General features: G+C 44.7%; 1 protein-coding gene across 1 annotated transcript in view; it reads right to left on the bottom strand.

The window, feature by feature from the left end:
* Nucleotides 1-2,905, bottom strand: part of NUFIP2 (nuclear FMR1 interacting protein 2) — a 38,782-nt gene extending 35,877 nt beyond the window's left edge. Inside the window, exon 1 of the mRNA XM_002827214.6 lies at nt 1,682-2,905. Within this exon, the coding sequence (XP_002827260.5) occupies nt 1,682-1,961 (280 nt within the window). The 5' untranslated portion in view covers nt 1,962-2,905. The remainder of the gene's footprint in view (nt 1-1,681) is intronic.
* Nucleotides 2,906-21,284: the final 18,379 nt, after the last annotated feature.

Here is a 21,284-nt window from a genome sequence, read left to right on the forward strand (position 1 = left end):
ACTTTCTTACATGACTTTTACCCTCAATTTCTCGTTTGTTAAGATTAGTTTGGGGATCAATATCGATTTTAAAATGCGAAAAACACCTTTCTTTTTAACATGGAGAGAAGCCTCATCCGAGGCAAGATGGTAGTAATCTAACCTCATGGATGAGCCACTTGGGTTCACCCTTAAGGACAAGAAAGAGGGGCCAAAAAGCTCGCACTCTTCCCCATCCTAACATTTTTTAAAATCCCTCACCTCAACGACGCTACCCAAGCTCAGAAGGTAAGTGCTGGGTGAGGAGGGGAATGGAACAAGGTTTTTGGATTTTTTTTTTTTTTTTTTTTGTAGAAAATGAGCTGCTAGAAGGAAAAGGCCCAAGTGAAAGCCTCAGAGGCGGAGTCGTGAGCGAACCTGGCAGGAGACGAGGTTCCTGTGGCAAAGAAACTCGTGACCGGGGAGCTGGGTTCCCGCTGGGTACCCCACCCGGCCTCAGGCACCGCCTCTACCCAAAATGAATCCCCCCGCAGCCCCCCCAGGGCTCCTGCCCCTAGGAGCGCCACGGCCGCCGCCCGCGGCCTCCTTCCCCCTCAGCTCCGCTTCGAGGCCGGCTCCCCGCCCCGACTGCCCGCGCCTCCCGCCGCACCCGGGAGCGGGAAACGGCCGCTGGCGCGCGGGGCCCTGCGCAGGCCGCTCCCCTCGTGGCCGCTTCCCTCCCCCACCCCAACCGCCCCCGCCCCTCACCCCAGGGACCCGCCCGGGGCCGCGCGCCGCCACCGGGTTACACAACCCCGGCCGGCGACGGGGGGAGGGGCGGCCGCGGAGCGGGGGGCGCCTGCGCCCCCGCAGTGCAGGGGGCGAGGCTGCGGCCGGTGGTGATCCCGAGTCACCCGGCTCCGCCGCCCCGTGTGGCCCTCGACACCCTTCCCCCTCCGCTCCTCAGTGGGCCGGAGTCGGTGACAGGAATCGGCTTCCAACATGGCGGACAGGAAGCGGCCCCGCGAGGAGGAGAGAACATTCCAGCCGCGCCGGCTCTGGGGGGAGCGGGCGCGGGGCGCCGGCCTCGGGAGGAGCCGCAGGACAAGACTGCGGGGTCCCGCGCCCAAAAAGGGCGTTTAGCGGTGGAAATGACCCGTGAGATGAGGGGTCCCAACAGCCCCCCCCGAGACGGGGAGCCCCAAGGCCACAGGTGGGCTTGGGGTGGCGGGTGAGGGGCACTTCCTCAACTCAGCCTACCTACCCACTCCTCGCCGCCTGCAAAAGGGTCTCGCGACACCATCCGAGTCGGGATTCGCTAGGCCTTCCTGAGTTACACCTCGAGGGATATTTTTGGGGGGTAGGTTTACCCCATCTCAGGGCCCCCAAATTGAGGTAACTCCAGGGACGCAGGGAGGTGAATGGGAAAAGAATAATGAGGTTGGACTTGCAAGGCCGACCCAGCGGGTCTCCCTTCAGCCGCGGCCGGGGCCAGGAAGGTCACGCTGGCCTGGCTGGGCCTCTCCCATGCTGGAGGGAAGGAGAGGGCGCTGCAAACCCCATTGCTCAGCCCGAGCTCTAGAATGAAAGGGGCATCCCCAGAGCCGGAGGGGACACACGCACACACCCCGACCCCGTCCGCGCTTTTTGGATCCAGCCCCACCCCCATCTCCCCTGTCCTCCACCCCCAACCCCCTTCCCCCACCCGTCCTCCCTCCCAGACCTGTTTTCTTCTTCGGCGTTTCCTGGTGCTGCTGGAGGGTGTGTTTCTGCTCATGTTTCAGCGGCTTTGGCTGGGCCTTCGGGCTGCCCTCGGCTCCATGCTGCAGGTATTGGTGAGGCTGCTGGTGATGATGGTGGTGGTGGTGGTTGTGGCTGTGGTTGTAGAAATAATAATGGTGGTGGTGGTGCGGCTGCTGCTGCTGCTGCTGCTGAGGGTGATGGTGCGGATGGTGGTGGCTGTGATGGTGCTGAGGCTGTGGCTGGCCGGGCTTCTCCTCCATTGAAAGCGGCTGGGACTCCCTGGCTGAGGCTGCGGGCTGCTGCACCGTCAGGATCTGAGACTGCTTCTCAGGGCTCACTCAGTATATCTGAGCGCGTCTCGCCAGCGCACTGGTTAACCGAGCGATTCTGCGAGATTGGCAGCCGCGCTCCAACAATCAGGAGCCACGCTCTGCCGCAAGCCCCGCCCCCAGCTCAAATCCTCTTTCCTTCCCCTTCGCCGCTGCCGCCTGGCCAACGCCACTTACCCTGTGCAACCTCACAGGGCCGGGCCTTCAACGTCAGCACTATGGCTCTCTCTTGTGTCGCTTTCTCTCCTTCACCACGCAGTCTGTGAACAGCACTTTCTACACTCCTCGCCGGCAAGCAAGCTCGTGTCGAGGGTAGCAGATTCCACTGGCGATTCCACTGGCGCTGTGAGCCATCTGCTGGCTTTGCACCTCTTAGAATCTGGTGTTTTTTTGTTTTTTGTTTTGTTTTGTTTTTAATCCTTTTCCGGGTAACCAGAAAGGGAAGCTCAATTCCCTTAACCCCGAGACCACTAAAGGGGCAATACAAAAAGAGGAAATAAATACATTTTTAAGCATACAAGAGCTTCACAATCCAGTAGATCATTTTGTATTCTGGATTCATTTTGCTTTGTATTCATATGCTAATCTCTTCCTTTCCACGAAGGGATTATAGGGTTCCACAATGGGGTATCTGTGTAATTTTCTAAAAGGGCACAAAGGGTTTAAATCATTGTTTCTTTGTAGTTGGAGGCAAGGGAGAGCGGGAGGAATGAAAATTTACACTGAAGGTTTTTTTTTTTTTTTTTTTTTTAATTAAACTCTGCAGGTGAGGTCAACTGTGGAACCAAAATAGATTTTAGAATGAGAAGTTTCAAGAGCAAAGGAAGGGGAGAAAGAGCACTTAAAAGTTATTAAGTGGCTTTTTTTTGGGGCACTTATGGAAAAATTGAAATTAAAAGAAATATTCTGTAGCGTTTTGTAGTGTAGATTTAACTTATCCTGCATTACCACATCACAGTATGATTTTCAAAAGCAAATGTTAGAGCCATTATAGTGGTTCCTCAGGAAGGAAGAGGGTTGTGATGGGGAGGGACACAGGTTACTCTGATAATATTTCATTTTGGGGGCTAGGTGATGATTATACATATATTTGCTTGGTAATTATTTGTTAAACTGAATATACAGGTAAAATGCACTTTTCCCAATGTATGTTACAGATTGGGGGATTTTTTTAATTGTAAAATATTCATAATATAAAATTTACCATCTTAATATTAAGTGTACGGTTCAGGTACATTAGGTACATTCATATTGTTGTAGAACCATGACCATCATCTATCTCCAGAACTTTTTCATCATTCCAAACTGAAACTTCATACCCAATAAAAATAAATGTCCTTTCCCTCCTCCTTCCATCCCTTCATAACCACTGTTCTGTTTTCTGTCTCTAAGAACTTGACTATTCTAGATACCTCATATAAGTGGGATTGTACTGTATTTGTCTTTTTGTGACTAGCTTTTTTGCATAATGTCTTCAGAGTAGCATACATCGGAATTTCCCTCTTTTTAAAGGCTGACTAATATTCCATTATATGTATATATCACATTTTGTTCATTCACTCATCAACGGACATATGGACTGTTTCCTCAATGTATGTTACGTTTTTGAATTTTGTAAATGTGGCTTGAATTCCTACAACAGGACAACATTAAAGGAACAAGAAGCTTAAAAGCAAAAAGTTTATGCTATGAAATTAATGAATGTCAATGCAAAAGCTTATTTAAAACATAAAAGCTAGTTTCCAACAACAAATGTCATTGAATCCTGAAAACCATGACCAAATTTTGTAATGTTCTATATAGTGAGGATTTGTGTTGCCTTGCTAAATTTTATTTTATTTTATTTTGAGACGGAGTTTTGTCCTTATTGCCCAGGCTGGAGTGCAATGGCATGATCTCAGCTCACTGCAACCTCTGCCTCCTGGGTTCAAGCGATTCTCCTGCCTCAGTATCCTGAGTAGCTGGGATTACAGGCATGCGCCACTGTGCCAGCCTAATTCTGTATTTTTAGTAGAGATGGGGTTTCTCCATGTTGGCCAGGCTGGTCTCGAACTCCTGACCTCAGGTGATCTGCCCACCTGAGCCTCCCAAAGTGCTGGGATTCATGAGCCACCAGGCCCAGCCAGCCTTGCTAAATTTTAAAGAAAAACCTCTTTGGGGGTACATTTACCCAATTTTCAGAATGAAAACCCTAATAATAATATCATATCACAATAAGTCTTTACCATTGAATAATATTCTGCCACGTTCCCAATTATTATTATTATTTTTTTTTTATCCCTCCCCCCCACGTTCCCAATTATTAAAGAAAAAACAGGTCAGGTGTGGTGGCTCACACCTGTAATCCCAATGCTTTGGGAGACCAAGGCAGATCAGTTGACCCAGCAGTTCGAGACCAGCCTGGGCAACATACAGAGACTCTGTCTCTACAAAAATTTTTAAAAATTAGCCTGGCATGGTAGTGTGTGCCTGTAGTTGGGAGGCTGAGATGGGAGGATCACTTGAGCCCTGAAGGTGGAGGCTGCAGTGAGCTGTGATTGTGCTACTGTACTCCAGTCTGGGCAACAGAGCGACACCCTGTCTCAAAAAAAAAGAAGAAGAAAGAAAGAAAAGTACATATACAATTTAGGATTATGTTGGTATTTTTTGTTGACTTAGACGTTTAGTTAGAAGGCTTGAATTTCTGAGTTCCGACTTCCCTGTCTAGGTTTTCTACATTATACTTGCAGGCAAACCAAAAGCACTCATTCTGTATTTCTGATTTATCACACTTTTGCCTGCCTTAGCTTTTCACTTACAGTTGTACTGACTGAGTTTAATAAACTAAATCTTATTCTCAGATGCTCTAGTTACTATGAATGTTGCCTTAGTAGTATGCAGTAGTATGGAGAAAGGCTTATGATATAATGTAAGAAAAAATGCAGAATATTACATTCTTGTGTACATTAGAATCATAATCTTGAAGAACACGAATTTTAAAAATATGAATGGAAATACAACAGTAAAACATAGACCTTCTTTCTTCTTGATTTTTCTGAAGTTGTTTTATATAAAATATAATTGGGATTTGCCATGAATGTGAAATATTCCATTATAATAATGCCCTAGGCCGGGCGTGGTGGCACACTCCTGTAATCCCAGCACTTTGGGAGGCCAAGGCGGGCGGATCACGAGGTCAGGAGATCGAGACCATCCTGGCCAACATGGTGAAACCCCGTCTCTACTAAAAATACCAAAATTAGCTGGGCACGGTGGCACATGCCTGTAATCCCAGCTACTCAGGAGGCTGAGGCAGGAGAATCGCTTGAACCAGGGAGTTGTCGGAGGTTGCAGTGAGCCGAGATTGCACCACTGCACTCCAGCCTGGAGACAGAGCAAGACTGTGTCTCAAAATAATAATAATAGTAATAATGCCCTAATACTGAACTTTTGTGAAAAGAAAATAACTGGGTCTACTTATTTCAAGCATGTTTTTATAAAACGGAATCTGCATTAACGAAGAAAACACAAGAAGGGAATATAGCATAAGTCTGATGAAATTGTAGGTGCTTTTTTTTCTTTTCGCTGTTTTCCAAATGTTCTGTAGTAGTTGTTACTTTTCATATACATTTTTTTTTTCTTTTTTGAGACGGGCCTCACTGTGTTGCCCAAGCTGGAGTGCAGTGATGCCATCACGGCTCGCTGCAGCCTTGACCTTCCTAGCTCAGGTGATCCTCCCACTTCAGCCTCCCAAGCTGGGACTACAGGCACATGGCACCATGCCTGGATGATTTTGGGGGTTTTTTTGTTTTTTGTTTTTTTGTTTTGTTTTGTTTTTGAGACACAGTCACATTCTCTCGCCCAGCCTGGAGTCCAGTGGCGCAGTCTCGGCTCACTGCAACCTCTGCCTCTGAGGTTCAAGTGATTTTCCTGCCTCAGCCTCCCAAGTAGCTGGGATTATAGTCATGAGCTACCGCACCTGGCCTTGTGGAAATTTTAAAAGTAATCTATTTTTGTATTTTTTTATTTTTCCCCAAAGATCTCACAAGTCAATTTCTTTTCTTCAATTTCTGCTGACCAGAATCCAGAAGTCATTAGAAATTTTTGCTTTTTTTTTTTTTTTTTTTTTTTTGAGACGGAGTCTCGCTCTATCGCCAGGCTGGAGTGCCGTGGCACATCTCAGCTCACTACAACCTTTGCCTCCTGGGTTCAAGCGATTCTCCTGCCTCAGGCTTCCAAGTAGCTGGGACTACAGGTGCACGCCACCATACCCAGCTAATTTTTGTATTTTTAGTAGAGACGGGGTTTCACCATGTTGGCCAGGATAGTCTCCGTCTCTTGACCTCATGATCTGCCCACCTTGGCCTCCCAAAGTGCTGGGATTACAGACGTGAGCCAGCGCACCCGGCTACATTTTTTTTTCTTAGTGAGAGTTCCCCAAAACCTGGATTCACCTCTACTTATGGTCATTTTGGAATTCGACTTAGAAGCATTGTAATTGCAGTAAATACTTAAAGGATTATATTTCATAACAATAGGGAAGAATGTGGACACCAGTAACTCAAGTACAAAAAGCAAAGCAACAAATTATATGTATGTAGTATGACTGCATATAAAATATAAATTCAGGCTTGGTGCGTTGGCTTAGGCCTGTAATTCCAGGCTTTTGGGAGACTGAGGCGGGCGGATCACTTGGGGTCAGGGCTGGAGACCAGCCTGGCCAACTTTTGAAACCCCGTCTCTACTAAAAATACACAAATTAGCCGGGCATGGTGGTGGGTACCTGTAATCCCAGCTACTCAGGAGGCTGAAGCAGGAGATTGCTTGAACCCAGGAGGCAGAGGTTGCAGTGAGCCGAGATCATGCAATTGCACTCCATCCTGGGTAACAAAAGCGAAACTCCATATAATAATTTTATATATATATATATATATAAAATTTCAGCCAGGCACGGTGAGTCATGCCTGCAATCCCAGCATTTTGGGAGGCCAAGGTGGGTGGATCACTTGAGCCCAGGAGTTGGTGACCAGCCTGGGCAACATGGCAAAAACCCGTCTCTAAAAAATGCAAAAAATTAACTGGGTGTGGTGGCATGTGCCTGTGGTCCCAGCTACTTGAGAGACTATGGTGGGAAGATCACCTGAGCCCAGAAGGTCAAGGCTGCAGTGACTCATGATTGCACCACTGCACTGCACTCCAGCTTGGGTGTCTCAAAATATATACATATATATTTTTTATTCATTTTTTAAAGTAAAGTGTATATATATATATGTATATATATATATGTATGTATATGTATGTATGTATGTATTTTTTTTTTTTTAAGGACCATGACAAAATTTGAAAAATGAAAGCAATTTTTTTTTTTGAGAGGGAGTCTCGCTCTTTCGCCCAGGCTGGGGTGAAATGGTGCAATCTCGGCTCACTGCAACCCCCGCCTCCTAGGTTCAAGCAGTTCTCCTGCCTCAGCCTTTCGAGTAGCTGGGACTATAGGGACTACAGGCATGTGCCACTATGCCTGGCTAATTTCTTTGTATTTTTTAGTAGAGACAGGGTTTCACCATGTTGGCCAGGTTGGTCTCGAACTCCTGACCTCAGGTGATACACCCCCCCCGAGCCTCCCAAAGTGCTGGGATTACAGGCGTGAGCCACCGTGCCCAGCTGCAATAAATTGTTTTATTTGTTTGTTCACTCACAAATATGTATTATGCAACTTTTATGTACCAGTTATTATATTTTTTAATTTTTTTCATTTATTTATACAGCTTTAGAAATTGGTTAAGTATATTTGCAAGACTGTCTCAATTATCAAATGAAAATTTTCACAGGCCATTAATCTTATACTTTGTGTACTATGACAACCTAAAAAGAGACAGAAATGTTTAACTCTCTGGGCTTCAGTTTTCTCATCTCTAAAATATGGAGGATGAGGTAGGTGGTCTCTAAATTTGTTTCTACTCTAGCATTCTATGGTCATATTCTCTGCTCTTTCTTCCCAAACCACGCATTTATTTCATTATAATAAAACTGTACAACTGCAGGACATTTTGCTGAAAAAAATCTAGTTTTCAACTGTAACAATTGGCTATAACTTTACAGAAATTATAATCAGAAACAGTATTATGTCATTTTATATAAATGGAAATTGGCTCTCTGATGATAGTTCCAGTTTCAAAATGAGGCAAATCACTGGTAACATTCACTGTTTTATTTCAGCAGGAAAAGAATTTTATTAATGTATATTTCTTTTAGATCTTAAAATTTTTGCCTAGAGACACTAACTTCAAAAACTTTCAAAGGAATGGTACAGAGGTGTGGATAAATTAGGTTGGTCTTTTAATAACTGGAATCTGACGATTTTTCTGACTATGAAAGTTTTTTTAAATGACATTTTGCGTTTATAAAAAGTATAATGGGAAAAAGTTTGAGGGAGAAACTAGAGCAGAGTGGTGTGAGCATAAGTTTTATAGTCAAACAACTGAGATGGGATCCCTTTCATGAAACTCCTTATTTTTATGATCTTGTTTGGGCAGATTATTTAACCTCTCTAAACCTTAGTTTACTCATTTGAAAACTGAGGGTAATCTTATTACCCAACACACAAGGTTCAGTGAGGTTTAAATAAAATAATGAAAAAAAGTTGTCTAGTATAGTGCTTATAACATCAGTAAGTGGTACTAATTTTTTTTTTCTTTTTTTTTTTTTTGAGACAGGCTCTGGTTCTGTTGCCCAGGCTGGAGTACAGTGGTGCAATCTGGGCTCACTGCAACCTCTACCTAGTGGGCTCATTCGATCCTCTGACCTCAGCCTCCCTAGTAGCTGAAACTATAGGCGCACACCACAATGCCCACCTAATTTTTGTATTTTATTTTATTTTATCTGTTTATTTTTTGAGATAGAGTCTCACTCTGTCGCCCAGGCTGGAGTACAGTGATGTGATCTCGGCTCACTGCAACCTCCGCCTCCTGGGTTCAAGCGATTCTCCCGCCTCAGCCTCCTGAGTAGCTGGGATTACAGGTGCCTGCCACCATGCCTGGCTAATTTTTTCTTTTTCTTTTTTTTCTTTTTTTTTTTGAAATGGATTCTCACTCTGTTGCCCAGGCTGGAGTGCAATGGCATGGTCTCAGTTCACTGCAACCTCCGCCTCCCAGGTTCAAGCGATTCTCCTGCCTCAGCCTCACAAGTAGCTGCGAGTACAGGTGCCCGCCACCATGCCTGGCTAATTTTTTATATTTTTAGTAGAGACAGGGTTTCACCATGTTGGCCAGGCTGGTCTCAAACTCCTGGCCTCATGATCTGCCCACCTCAGCCTCCCAAAGCGCTGGGATTACAGGCGTGAGCCACTGCGCCCGGCTCACCTGGCTAATGTTTGTATTTTTCAGTAGAGACAGGGTTTCACCATGTTGGCCAGGCTGGTCTCAAACTCCTGACCTCAGGTGATCCATCCACCTCCACCTCTCAAAGTGCTGGGATTATAGTCGTGAGCCACCGCGCCCAGCCTAATTTTTGTATTTTTTTTAAGAGACGGGTTTTGCCGTGTCGCCGAGGCTAGTACTAAATCTTAAATGTTTGTGATACTGAGTTATTAGAGATTAGATATATAAAGCTAAGCTTTCAGATATTTCATTAAGGAAACTGAGTTTTAAAGAAATCAATTATCTGTTTAATCAAGGACAGAGTGTTTTCCCAAGTTTTGAAAGAAAAGGCAAATGCTGTCAACTGAAATTCAAGAGCACATTCAGGCCAGGCACAGTGCTCATGCCTGTAATCCCTCCCTTTGGGAGGCCGAGGCAGGCAGATCACCTGAGGTGATGAGTTCAAGATCAGCCTGGCCAACATGGTGAAATCCCATCTCTACTAAAAATACAAAAAAATTAGCTGGCCATGGTGGCGGGCAACTATAATCCCACCTACTTGGGGGGCTGAGGCAGGAGAATCACTTGAGCCCAAGAGGCGGAGGCTGCAGTGAGCTAAGATCATGCCACTGTACTCCAGCCTGGGTGACAGAGTGAGACTCCATCTCAAAAAAAAAAAAAAAAAAAGTACATTCAATCTCAATAGCAGTCCTCTGTAAGTGTCAGATTCAAAAGTGACTTTCAGCCAGGCACAGTGGCTCACACCTGTAATCCTGGCACTTTGGAAGGCCAAGGTGGGTGGATCACCTGAGGTCAGGAGTTCGAGACCAGCCTGGCCAACATGGTAAAACCCTGTCTCCACTAAAAATACAAAAAATTAGCCGGGCATGGTCATGGGCCCCTGTAATCCCAGCTACTTGGGAGGCTGAAGCAGGAGAATCACTTGAACCCAGGAGGTGGAGGTTGCAGTGAGCTGAGATCACACCATTGCACACCAGCCTGGGCAGCAAGAGTGAAACCTTGTCTCAAAAAAAAAAAAAAAAAAAAAGTGACTTTAACTTTCTTCTGTTTGTCTATTTCTCTAAATGTTGAACATTAAATATGTATTTCTTTTCTGTAAAAAGAAAAAAGTGTTTTTAAAGAATGAATTCAGCATTCAACTGTCTTATAAACATTAATCTAAAATAAAGGCCAAGGGGCTGGGCGTGGTAGCTCACACCTGTAATCCCAGCATTTGGCGAGGCTGAGGTGAGACGATCACATGAGACTAAGAGTTCAAGACTAGCCTGGGAAACATGGTGAGACTCATCTCTACAAAAAACAAGAAACTTTTTTTTTTTTTTTTGCGACGGAGTCTCGCTCTGTCGCCCAGGCTGGAGTGCAGTGGCGCGATCTCGGCTCACTGCAAGCTCCGCCTCCCGGGTTCACGCCATTCTCCTGCCTCAGCCTCCCGAGTAGCTGCGACTACAGGCCCCCGCCACCATGCCCGGCTAATTTTTTGTACTTTTAGTAGAGACGGGGTTTCACCGTGTTAGCAAGGATGGTCTCGATATTCTGACCTCGTGATCCGCCCACCTCGGCCTCCCAAAGTGCTGGGATTACAGGCGTGAGCCACCGCGCCCGGTTACAAAAAACTTTACTTAAAGATTAGCCAGATGTGGTGGCCTGCACCTGTAGTTCTAGCTGCCTGGGAGACTGAGGTGGGAGGATCACTTGAGCCCATGAGTTCAAGGCTGCAGTGAGCTATGATTGTGCCAGCCTGGATGCACTCCAGCCTGGGTGACAGAGCAAAAACCTATCTCTAAAAAAGCAAACAAAATAAAGACCAAGGGAATTAGTATGCCATTTTGGATGCCATTTTAAATCTCCAGCAGACGTGATGAATGTATGTATGAATGAATCAGTAGTTAGTTGCCAGTAGATATACGCAGTATGTTGGAATCAATAGTTAGATGCATATAGAAGTTTGTCTAAAGGTGATCCCTGAAAGTAAAACTAGTAAGACTCAACATAAACTGGATTAAATTAGCCACTAATAAGAATCTAGTCAGTATGATTTGATGTCTAAGAAGCTATAAAAAAACTACAACCTATTGGCCAGGCATGGCGGCTCTCACCTGTAATCCCACACGTTGGGAGGCGGAGGCGGGTGGATTGCTTGAACCTAAGTGTTCGAGACCAGCATGGGCAACATGGTGAAAACATATCCCTAAAAAAAAAAAAATACAAAAATTAGCTGGGCATAGTGGTGTGTGCTTGTAGTCCCAGCTACTTAGGAGGCTGAAGTAGGAGGATCACTTGAGCCCAGGAGATGGAGGCTGCAGTGACCCATGATCACACCACTGTAGTCTAGCCTGGGTGACAGAATGAGACCGTGTCTCAAAAAAAAAAAACCCACAAAACTACAACCTATTGAATTTATTTCCTTCCTCTATTCTATTTTAATGCTTCAAATTAGTATTTCACATCGTATGATTGGTATTGTTAGTTATTGCTACTAACAATTTACCCCAAAACTTAGTGCCTTAAAGCAACAAACATTGATTGTCTTACAGTTTCTGTGAGTCAGGAATCTGGGTGCTGATTAGCTATGTGCCTCTAGCTCAGGGTCACTCATGAAATCAGTGGGAAGATCTACTTCCAAGCTCACCCATGGTTGTTGGTAGGACTTAGTTTTCAACCCCATGAGGTGTTGGACTGAAGAACTCAGTTCCTCACGACTTTTCACTGGAAGTTTCTCCATAGGGCGGTTCACAACATATCAATTGTCTTTCCTCAGAGCAAAGAACAAGAGAACGTTTTCAAGAAGAAGCTACTGTCTTTTTGTAACCTAATCTCTGAAGTGGCATCCTGTTATTAATACTTCTATGTCCATTTGTTAGAAGTGAGTTATTTAGGCTAGGCACGGTGGCTCTTGCCTGTAATCCCAGCACTTTGGGAGGCCGAGGCGGGATGGATTGCTTGAGGTCAGGAGTTCGAGACCAGCCTGGCCAACATGGTGAAACCCTGTCTCTACTAAAATACAAAAATTAGCTGGGCGTGGTGGCACACATCTGTAATCTCAGCTACTGGGGAGGCTGAGGCTGGGTAATCGCTGGAACCTGGGAGGCAGAGGTTCCAGTGAGCTGAGATCTCACCACTGTACTCCAACCTGAGCGAGACTCCCTCTGAAAAAAAAAAAAAGTGAGTTATTCAGTCCAACCTATATACAAGGGGAGGGGATCACACAAGCTATAAATAGTAGGAGGCAGGGATCATTGGGGGTTATCTCACAGGGGTCAAACCCTACTACAGGTATAAAAGCATTCATTCATCAAACTTACTCTGCTTGCTCTGATGTCATCACTATATTCTGAATGTAATTTTATTTCATATATGAGTTGTCTACAGGGAAAGAGAGAATACTAACCAGCACACAGGTGTTCCTCATCATTTATTAAATTAATAAATTTTTTTATGCTTGAATTTTGACATTTGCTAGACTTGTGATTTTGGTTACTGTGATTCCATGTCCCTAATGCTGGTCAGTATCTGAACCTGAACTTATGACCAGATCCACTATAGTTCTGCCTTGAGATGGCCTACCTGAGCAGATAGGAGGCTGCTCTGGGCAGCAGAAGTGACAATATAAAATGCATACATGGGCCAGGCAGATAACTTAACTTGAGCTACGTTACTTGTGTATAAGCAAAATTCAGTGTAAGAAACATTTCTCCCAACACAGCATCAAATTCTATAGTTCTATTAAAATATATACCTGTGTACCTTAAGAACTAGATGACTTAATTTCTCAGTGCAGTATCTGCAAAAAGATAATGCACACACAGACACAGACACACACAAATAAGTGCATGTGTAACAGGTAAAATCTGAATAAGCTCTATGGATTATACCATTCTCAACTGCCTGATTTTAATATTGTGCTATAGCTGTGTAAAATGTCAACATTTGGCTGGGCGCGGTGGCTCATGCCTGTAATCCCAGCACTTTGGGAGGCCATGGTGGGCTGATCACTTGAGGTCAGGAGTTCGAGACCAGCCTGGCTGACACGATGAGACCCCCCCGTCTCTATTAAAAATACCAAAAAAAAAAAAAAAAAAAGCCAGGCGTGGTGGCGTGCGCCTGTAAACCCAGTTACTCGGGAGGTGGAGGTAGGAGAATTGCTTGAACCTGGAAGGCAGAGGTTGCAGTGAGCCAAGGTAGTGCCACTGCACTCCAGCCTGGGCGACAGAGCGAGACCAGAGGTTGCAGTGAGCCAAGGTAGTGCCACTGCACTCCAGCCTGGGTGACAGAGCGAGACCACGTCTCAAAAAAAAAAAAAAAAAAAAGTCAACATTTACAGAGGCTGGAGGAAGCGTACATAGGAATTCCCTATATGTTTCTTTGCAACCTCCTGTGAACGTGTAACTATTTTTTTTTCCCAAGATGTAGTCTCACTCTGTCGCCCAGGCTGGAATGCAGTGGCTGGATCTCCGCTCACTGTAACCTCCGCCTCCCATGTTCAAGCAATTCTCCTGCCTCAGCCTCCCGAGTAAGTAGGATTACAGGTACATGCCACCACGCCTGGCTAATTTTTGTATTTTTAGTGGAGACGGGGTTTCACCATGTTGGCCAGGCTGGTCTTGATTTCTTGACCGCTTGATCCAATTTCATCAGCCTCCCAAAGTGCTGGGATTACAGGCATGAGCCACTGAGCCTGGCCCAAAATGAAAAGTTTTTTGAAAAATAATCTATTCCCAAAGTAAATTTAGCCCTCAACGTCTTCTGTAATTTATTTATTTATCTTTAAATGTAATTATATTGTAAAGCCTTACTTGCTGCCGGGCGCAGTGGCTCACACCTGTAATCCCAGCACTTTAGAAGGCCGAGGTGGGTGGTCAGGAGTTCGAGACCAGCCTGGCCAACATGGTGAAACCCCGTCTCTACTAAAAATACAAAAGTTAGCCCGGCATGGTGGTGGGCGCCTGTAATACCAGCTACTCGGCAGGCTGAGGCAGAGAATTGCTTGAACCTGGGAGGTGGAGGTTGCAGTGAGCCGAGATCGTGCCAGTGCACTCCAGCCTGGGCGACAGAGCAAGACTCCATCTCAAAAAAAAAAAAAAAAAAAAATTCTTACTTGCATAATATTGACTTAGAACTAAAAAGTATTAATTAGAAAAGAGGCCAGGCACAGTGGCTCGTGCCTGAAATCCCAGCACTTTGGGAGGCTGAAGTGGGCAGATCACGAGGTCAGGAGAGAGAGACCATCCTGGCCAACATGGTGAAACCCTGTCTACTAAAAATACAAAAATTAGCTGGGTGTGGTGGTGCGCGCCTGTAGTCCCAGCTACTCAGGAAGCTGAGGCAGGAGAATCGCTTGAACCCGGGAGGCAGAGGTTGCAGTGAGCCAAGATTGTGCCACTGCCCTCCAGCATGGCAACAGAGGCAGACTCCGTCTCAATAAATAAATAAATAAATAAATAAATAAGAGGCCAGACACGGTGGCACATGCCTGTAATCGCAACACTTTGGGAGGCTGAGGCAGGATGATTGCTTAAGCTCAGAAGTTCGAGACCCAACCTGAATAACATAGTGAGACCCTGTCTCTGCAAAGAAATATCTTTTTTAATTAGCCAGGCATGGTGTTGCATGCCTGTGGTCCCAACTACTCAGGAGGCTGAGGTGGGAGGATTGCTTGAGTCCAGGGATCACTTGTGCCTGGGAGATCAAGGCTGCAGTGAGCTATGATCGCACCAGGGCACTCCAGCCTGGGCAACAGAGCAAGACCTGTATCAAAAATTAATTAATTAATATTTTAAAAATATTAATTAATTAATTAATATTTTAAAAAATATCCGGCCGGGCGCGGTGACTCATGCCTGTAATCCCAGCACTTTGGGAGGCCGAGGCGGGCAGATCACGAGGTCAGGAGATTGAGACCATCCTGGCTAACACTGTGAAACTCCGTCTCTACTAAAAATACAAAAAAATTAGCCGGGCGCGGTGGCAGGCGCCTGTAGTCCCAGCTACTCAGGAGGCTGAGGCAGGAGAATGGCGTGAACCCGGGAGGCGGAGCTTGCAGTGAGCGGAGATCGCGCCACTGCACTCCAGCCTGGGTGACAGAGAGACTCCGTCTCAAAAAAAAAAAAAAAAAAAAAAGAGAGATGGAGACCATCCTGGCCAACATGGTGAAACCCCATCGCTACTAAAAATACGAAAAATTAGCTGGATGTGGTGGCGTGCACCTGTAGTCCCAGCTACTCGGGAGGCTGAGGCAGGAGAATCGCTTGAAACCACGAGGCAGAGGCTGCCCTGAGCCGAGATCGCGCCACTGCACTCTAGCGTGGTGACAGAGCGAGACTCCATCTCAAAAATAAAATAAAATATCCCTCTCCTTAAAAAGTTTCTTTTCAGACAAAGAGATATGAATACTTATGGAGCATTTTGTCAAGCATGAAAGTTATGGCTACATACTTACATAAGGTAAAATGAAACTGTTTAGATCAAAGTCACTGTTATGTATCAAAAGGAAAATCATGGGTAACTTAGCAGTACAGCATGGAAATTTCCACAGCCGTTTGGTAAAAGCAGATTTACCATTTGTCAGTTATTTAGTAAATGTTCCTCCCTCTATATATCCATCTATCGTTCCATCCATCAATTCATCCAACCATGTCTTCTATCTTGAATTTGCAGACCATTGTCACTTCTTCTGTCCATCAAATCTCCCTCTGACTCACTCTTACAGACGCTTGTCATTGGATTTAAGGACCACTCAGATAATCCAGGACAAGCTCCTATTCTCAAAATCCCTCATCACATCTTTTCACATAAGGTGGTATTAACTCTTTTGCCATATGAGGTGATATCTGTTGGTCTGGGGGATTAAGACATGGACATATCTTTCTAGGGACCAACATTCAGTCCACTATAGGGGCATTATCTATAGAGAATTTTAGAATAATAGTAAAACTGACTAAAAGTCCACCTACTTTTTATTATCACCATGTGCAGGCAATTTTATTTATATTTTATTTGTTTATTAATTTATTTAGAGACAGAGTTTCGCTCTTGTTGCCCAGGCTGGAGTGCAATGGCATGATCTCAGCTTACTGCAAACTCCCACTCCTGGGTTCAAGTGATTCTCCTGCCTCAGCCTCCCAGGTAGCTAATTTTTGTATTTTTAGTAGAGATGGGGTTTCTCCATGTTGGTCAGGCTGGTCTTGAACTCCCAACCTCAGGTGATCTGCCCGCCTCAGCCTCCCAAAGTGCTGGGATTACTGGCATGAGCCACCACGCCCGGCCAATTTTATTTATTTTCGTTTATTTATTTGGAGGCAGGATCTTACTCTGTCACCCAGGCTGGAGTCCAGTGGTGCAATCTTGGCATACTGCAGCCTCAACCTCGCAGGCTCAAGAGATCCTCCCATCTCAGCCTCCCAAATAGCTGGGACTACAGGCATGGGGCAGCATGCCTGGCTGCCCCATTTCATTTATTTATTTATTTATTTTGGAGAGACAAGGTCTCAGTATGTTGCCCTGTCTGGTCTTAAACTCCTGAGCTCAAGCAGTCTTCCTGCCTCAGCCTCCCAAAGTGCTGGGATTACAGGTGTGTGCCACCTGCCCAGCTGGCAATTTTATTTATTTATTTTATTATTATTATTATTATTTGAAACAAAGTCAGTGAGATGGAGTCTTTCTCTGTCACCTAGGCTGGAGTGCAGCGGCGGGATCTCAATCTCTGCTCACAGCAACCTCTGCCTCCCAGGTTCAAGTGATTCTCCTGCCTCAGCCTCCCTAGTAGCTGGGATTACAGGCATGCTGCACAATGCCGGGCTAATTTTTGTATTTTTAGTTGAGAAGGGGTTTCGCCATGTTGGCCAGGCTGGTCTCAAACTCTTGACCTCAAGTGATCTGCCAGACTTGACCTCCCAAAGTGCTGGGATTATAGGCCTGGGCCACTATGCCCAGCCTCCAGCTGGTAATTTTAATTGTCAGTGATAAAATACTCCCCATGGGAGCAGATCACTCCCAGCCACCCCTCTTCTTGGTGCGCCACTACTGAATATTCCAATACAAGGTATTTGGCCTGCCTTAGCTTTTCAGGGCCAAATACTGCAAAAGACAATTTGGTTGCTTATCACCCCCTAATCTTGGTATGACTGACTCCCCATCCTTCAGGAATCAGTAAATGTCACCTCCTCAAGGAAAGTTGCCCTAAATATCCTATCCAGACCCTAAGTACCATCCCCTGCTTTTTTCCTGTATTTGTTCCTTTCACACCACTCACCAAAATTTGTAGTTATTTTATCTGTAACTTAACTTTTTTCCATCTCCCTTACTAGTTTATAAGCTCCTATATTTGTCTGTCATGTTCTGAGTTATCCCCAGAGCCTAGCACAGTGCCTGGCACATGGTAGATGCTCAATATATGTCTATTACCATTGTGTTCTCCTCAGTTTCTGTGCTGCCAGCAAAGTGCATTTGCTTAACATTGGACAAATCCTTCTTTCTTCATCTCATGTCCATTACTAAAATAAAATAGCTGCTTGTTGTCTAAGATTGGTGAAATAGAAAGCCATTTAGCAGCATAATTCAGAAACAGCTGCAGCGTCATGGATCTTAGTAAAGTTGTTTTCTCTCATTCCAGACTCCAACTCAGGCGTGATTAGCGATGTTTTATTCTGAAAATTCATGGAGATACAATAAGACTGAATCATAAAATAAACTATAAATGTAGCATTAACGTTCGAAAAGGGACCTATATATTTTGCTGAGGCACCACACTAGGAACGACAGGAACCCAGTCAGGACCCCAAACTTGTCAAGTTTCAAACATAAATCATCAATTTCCTCTCTAAACCACATGCTCCTCTTAATTTCTTTCAGCATTTCTTTTCAGTAACATAACTGTTCACCTGGTTAGTTCTCCAGGCTCAATTCTGGGATTTCTTTTCTTTCCTTTTTTCCCTACGCTCTCATTGGTGCTGGTATGGGCTCTCTTTTCTACTCTCTACATTGTCTTCCTAGGAGATCTTACCCATTTCCAGGGCTAAAATATTAGCCCAGTAGTGTTCACTCCTAATATATGTCCTCAGTCCTCTCCTCTGAGCTCCAGACATACAATTGTCCAGTTGTGATATATTTTTAGATACATCACAAGCATTTCAAATTTATCATGTCCAAAACCAAACTCTGGCCAGCCGCCGTGGCTCATGCCTATAATCCCAGCACTTTGGAAGGCTGAGGCGGGCAGATCACTTGAGGTCAGGAGTTTGAGACCAGCCTGGCCAACATGGTGAAACCCCATCTCTACTAAAAATACAAAAATTAGCTGGGTTTGGTGACACGCGCCAGTAATTCCAGCTACTCAGGAAGCTGAGGCAGGAGAATCACTTGAACCCGGGAGGCAGAGGTTGCAGTGAACCGAGATCATGCTACTGTACTCCAGCCTGGGTGACAAGAGCAAAACTCCATCTCAAAACAAAACAAAACAAAAACAAACAAACAAACAAAACCTCTTAGTTTTTCTTCTCCAAATCCCTTTCTCTCTGATCTTCACCATCTGTAATGATACCACCATTCCCCAGTGACTTGCTCCAGAAACTTAGGAGTCATACTTGTTTCTTCTTTTTCTCCCACCCCCCCAACTAGTTCATTGACAAGATCTATCAACTCTATTTACAAATGTATACTAATTGGATTTTCTTCCTTCTATCTCCTCTACATCCTAGTCTAAGCTACAATAGTCTCCTAATAGGTCTCTCTACTTTCATTCTTTTTTTCCCCCTCAGTCTTGCTGTCATCCTATCTACTTTCATTCTCAAACTCCTACCCATTCCCCCACAAAACACATGGAGTAATCTTAAAACATAAATCTAATCACTCCATTCCACTCTAAACTCATTTTATCTCACTCTCTGCTCAACCGCTGTGTCACCACCATTCATCATGACTTTTAGGTCTTTGCACAAGTCAGAGCCTTAGCACATTCTGTTTATTCTGCTCTTCCCATAGTAGATTCCTGCTCATCCTAAGGCTTGATTTAAGTGTCACTTCAAATAATCTTTTCCTTCCTGCCCTGTCAAAGTATTTCTTGCCTCTCATACTCTTATTTGCATTTATTGTATCCTATACATTTTCTTCATAACACCTTATGTAATTAATATATTTGATTAATTTTCCTCCCTGGGAACTATGTGTTGTCTGCTCATGTATATCTAGCTCCTAGTGCAGTGTCTGGCATACAACAGGTATTTAATCAGTTGTTGAACTATTAAGTTGTCCTATTCTGTTTTGGCCTATAGGTTACAAGTGTGATACATTTGCACAACGTTGCACAGAAGGAAGAAAAAAAATTTTTTGAGACAGAGTCTCACTCTGTTGCCCAGGCTGGAGTGCAGTGGGGCAGTCACAGCTCACTGCAACCTCCACCTCCCCAGGCTCAGGTGATCCTCACACCTCAGCCTCCTGAGTAGCTGGGACTACAGGCGCACGCCACCATGTCTGGCTGATGTTTTCTATTTTTGTAGAGATGAGATCTCTCTGCGTTGCCCAGGCTGGTTGCAAACTCCTGAGGTCAAGTGATCCACCCGCCTCAACCTCCCAAAGTGCTGAGATTACAGGCGTGAGCCACTGAGCCCAGCCATAAGGAAGAAATTCTTATTCCTTTATTTCATGTCCATCGCTTCTAAAAAGTCACATGTCTAAGACTAATGACAGAGAGAGCCCCTTATCTCCATAGTGCAGAAATAGCTGCAGTGTCATGGATCTTAGTGAAGATAATATCTTTTCCCACGATTAGGAAAATTCCATACTGAATCTTATAGAAACTTCATTTAATGATTGAATCATAAAATACAGGAAGGATTAATAGCATAAGGGGGGTAGAACAGAAAAATTTTACCTGGCACAATAAGATATTTTCTTTAAACTTCTGAGATAACCATACAGATGTTTCTTCTTGCACACTTTCAAATCATCTCACAAAAATAGACAACATCTGTGGCCTGTGCTGGCCAGAAGTATGAAAATTGTTTACAGAGGCATAATTAACCCACCAAGAGGCCTTCATTTCCATAAAGAGGGGAGGCAAACTAATTTCAGATAAATCTGGTGTAGTAATTTGACCTAACAGAAAAGTGAGACTACATTTACCACTGTCTTTTTTTGTTTGTTTTTTTGTTTTTGAGACAGAGTCTCGCTCTGTCAGCTAGGCTGGAGTGCAGTGGCACGATCGATCTCGGCTCACTGCAACCTCTGCCTCCCGGTCTCAAGCAATTCTCCTGCCTCAGCCTCCTAAGTAGCTGAAATTATAGGTGTGTGCCACCACGCCCGGCTAATTATTATATTTTTTTAGTAGAGACAGGGTTTCACCATGTTGGCCAGGCTGGTCTTGAACTCCTGACCTCAGGTGATCCGCCTGCTTCAGCCTCCCAAAGTGCTGGGATTACAGGCATGAGCCACCATGCCCGGCCAACCAGTGTCTTGAATCTTACAGAAGATGACAGTGTCTAAAGCAGTGTCTCTACCCCAACTACACTTCAGAGCTGTTTTGCATACCAGGGCTTCCCAGCAACCAGGCCTCATCTGCCATCCCTCAAGCGCACAGTCTTTGGGCTAGCTCGAAAGTACTCAAAGCTGTAATAGCATTCAAACAATAACAAAAAGCCCTCAGATTTCCTTATTGTCTATCTTCGAACAGTTCAAAGAGCTTCCACATTTATTTTTTTCATAGTGCTTTCTCTGTCACACTATGACGTAAGAAAATCTAAGATTAGAGAATCTGAAGTTCAAATGGTTTGTTCAAAGCTGCAGTGAAATTACATATCACAATCAGAATCTATTCTCTCAATTCCCACTAGACCATGTAGTTTCCCAAGGGATTTGAAACCTTTTATGAAAAAATGTTAAAACTACATATAATTATGAGTCTTGAGCA

The sequence above is a fragment of the Pongo abelii genome, chromosome 19 (assembly GCF_028885655.2).
Source record: "Pongo abelii isolate AG06213 chromosome 19, NHGRI_mPonAbe1-v2.0_pri, whole genome shotgun sequence".
Taxonomy (NCBI): domain Eukaryota; kingdom Metazoa; phylum Chordata; class Mammalia; order Primates; family Hominidae; genus Pongo; species Pongo abelii.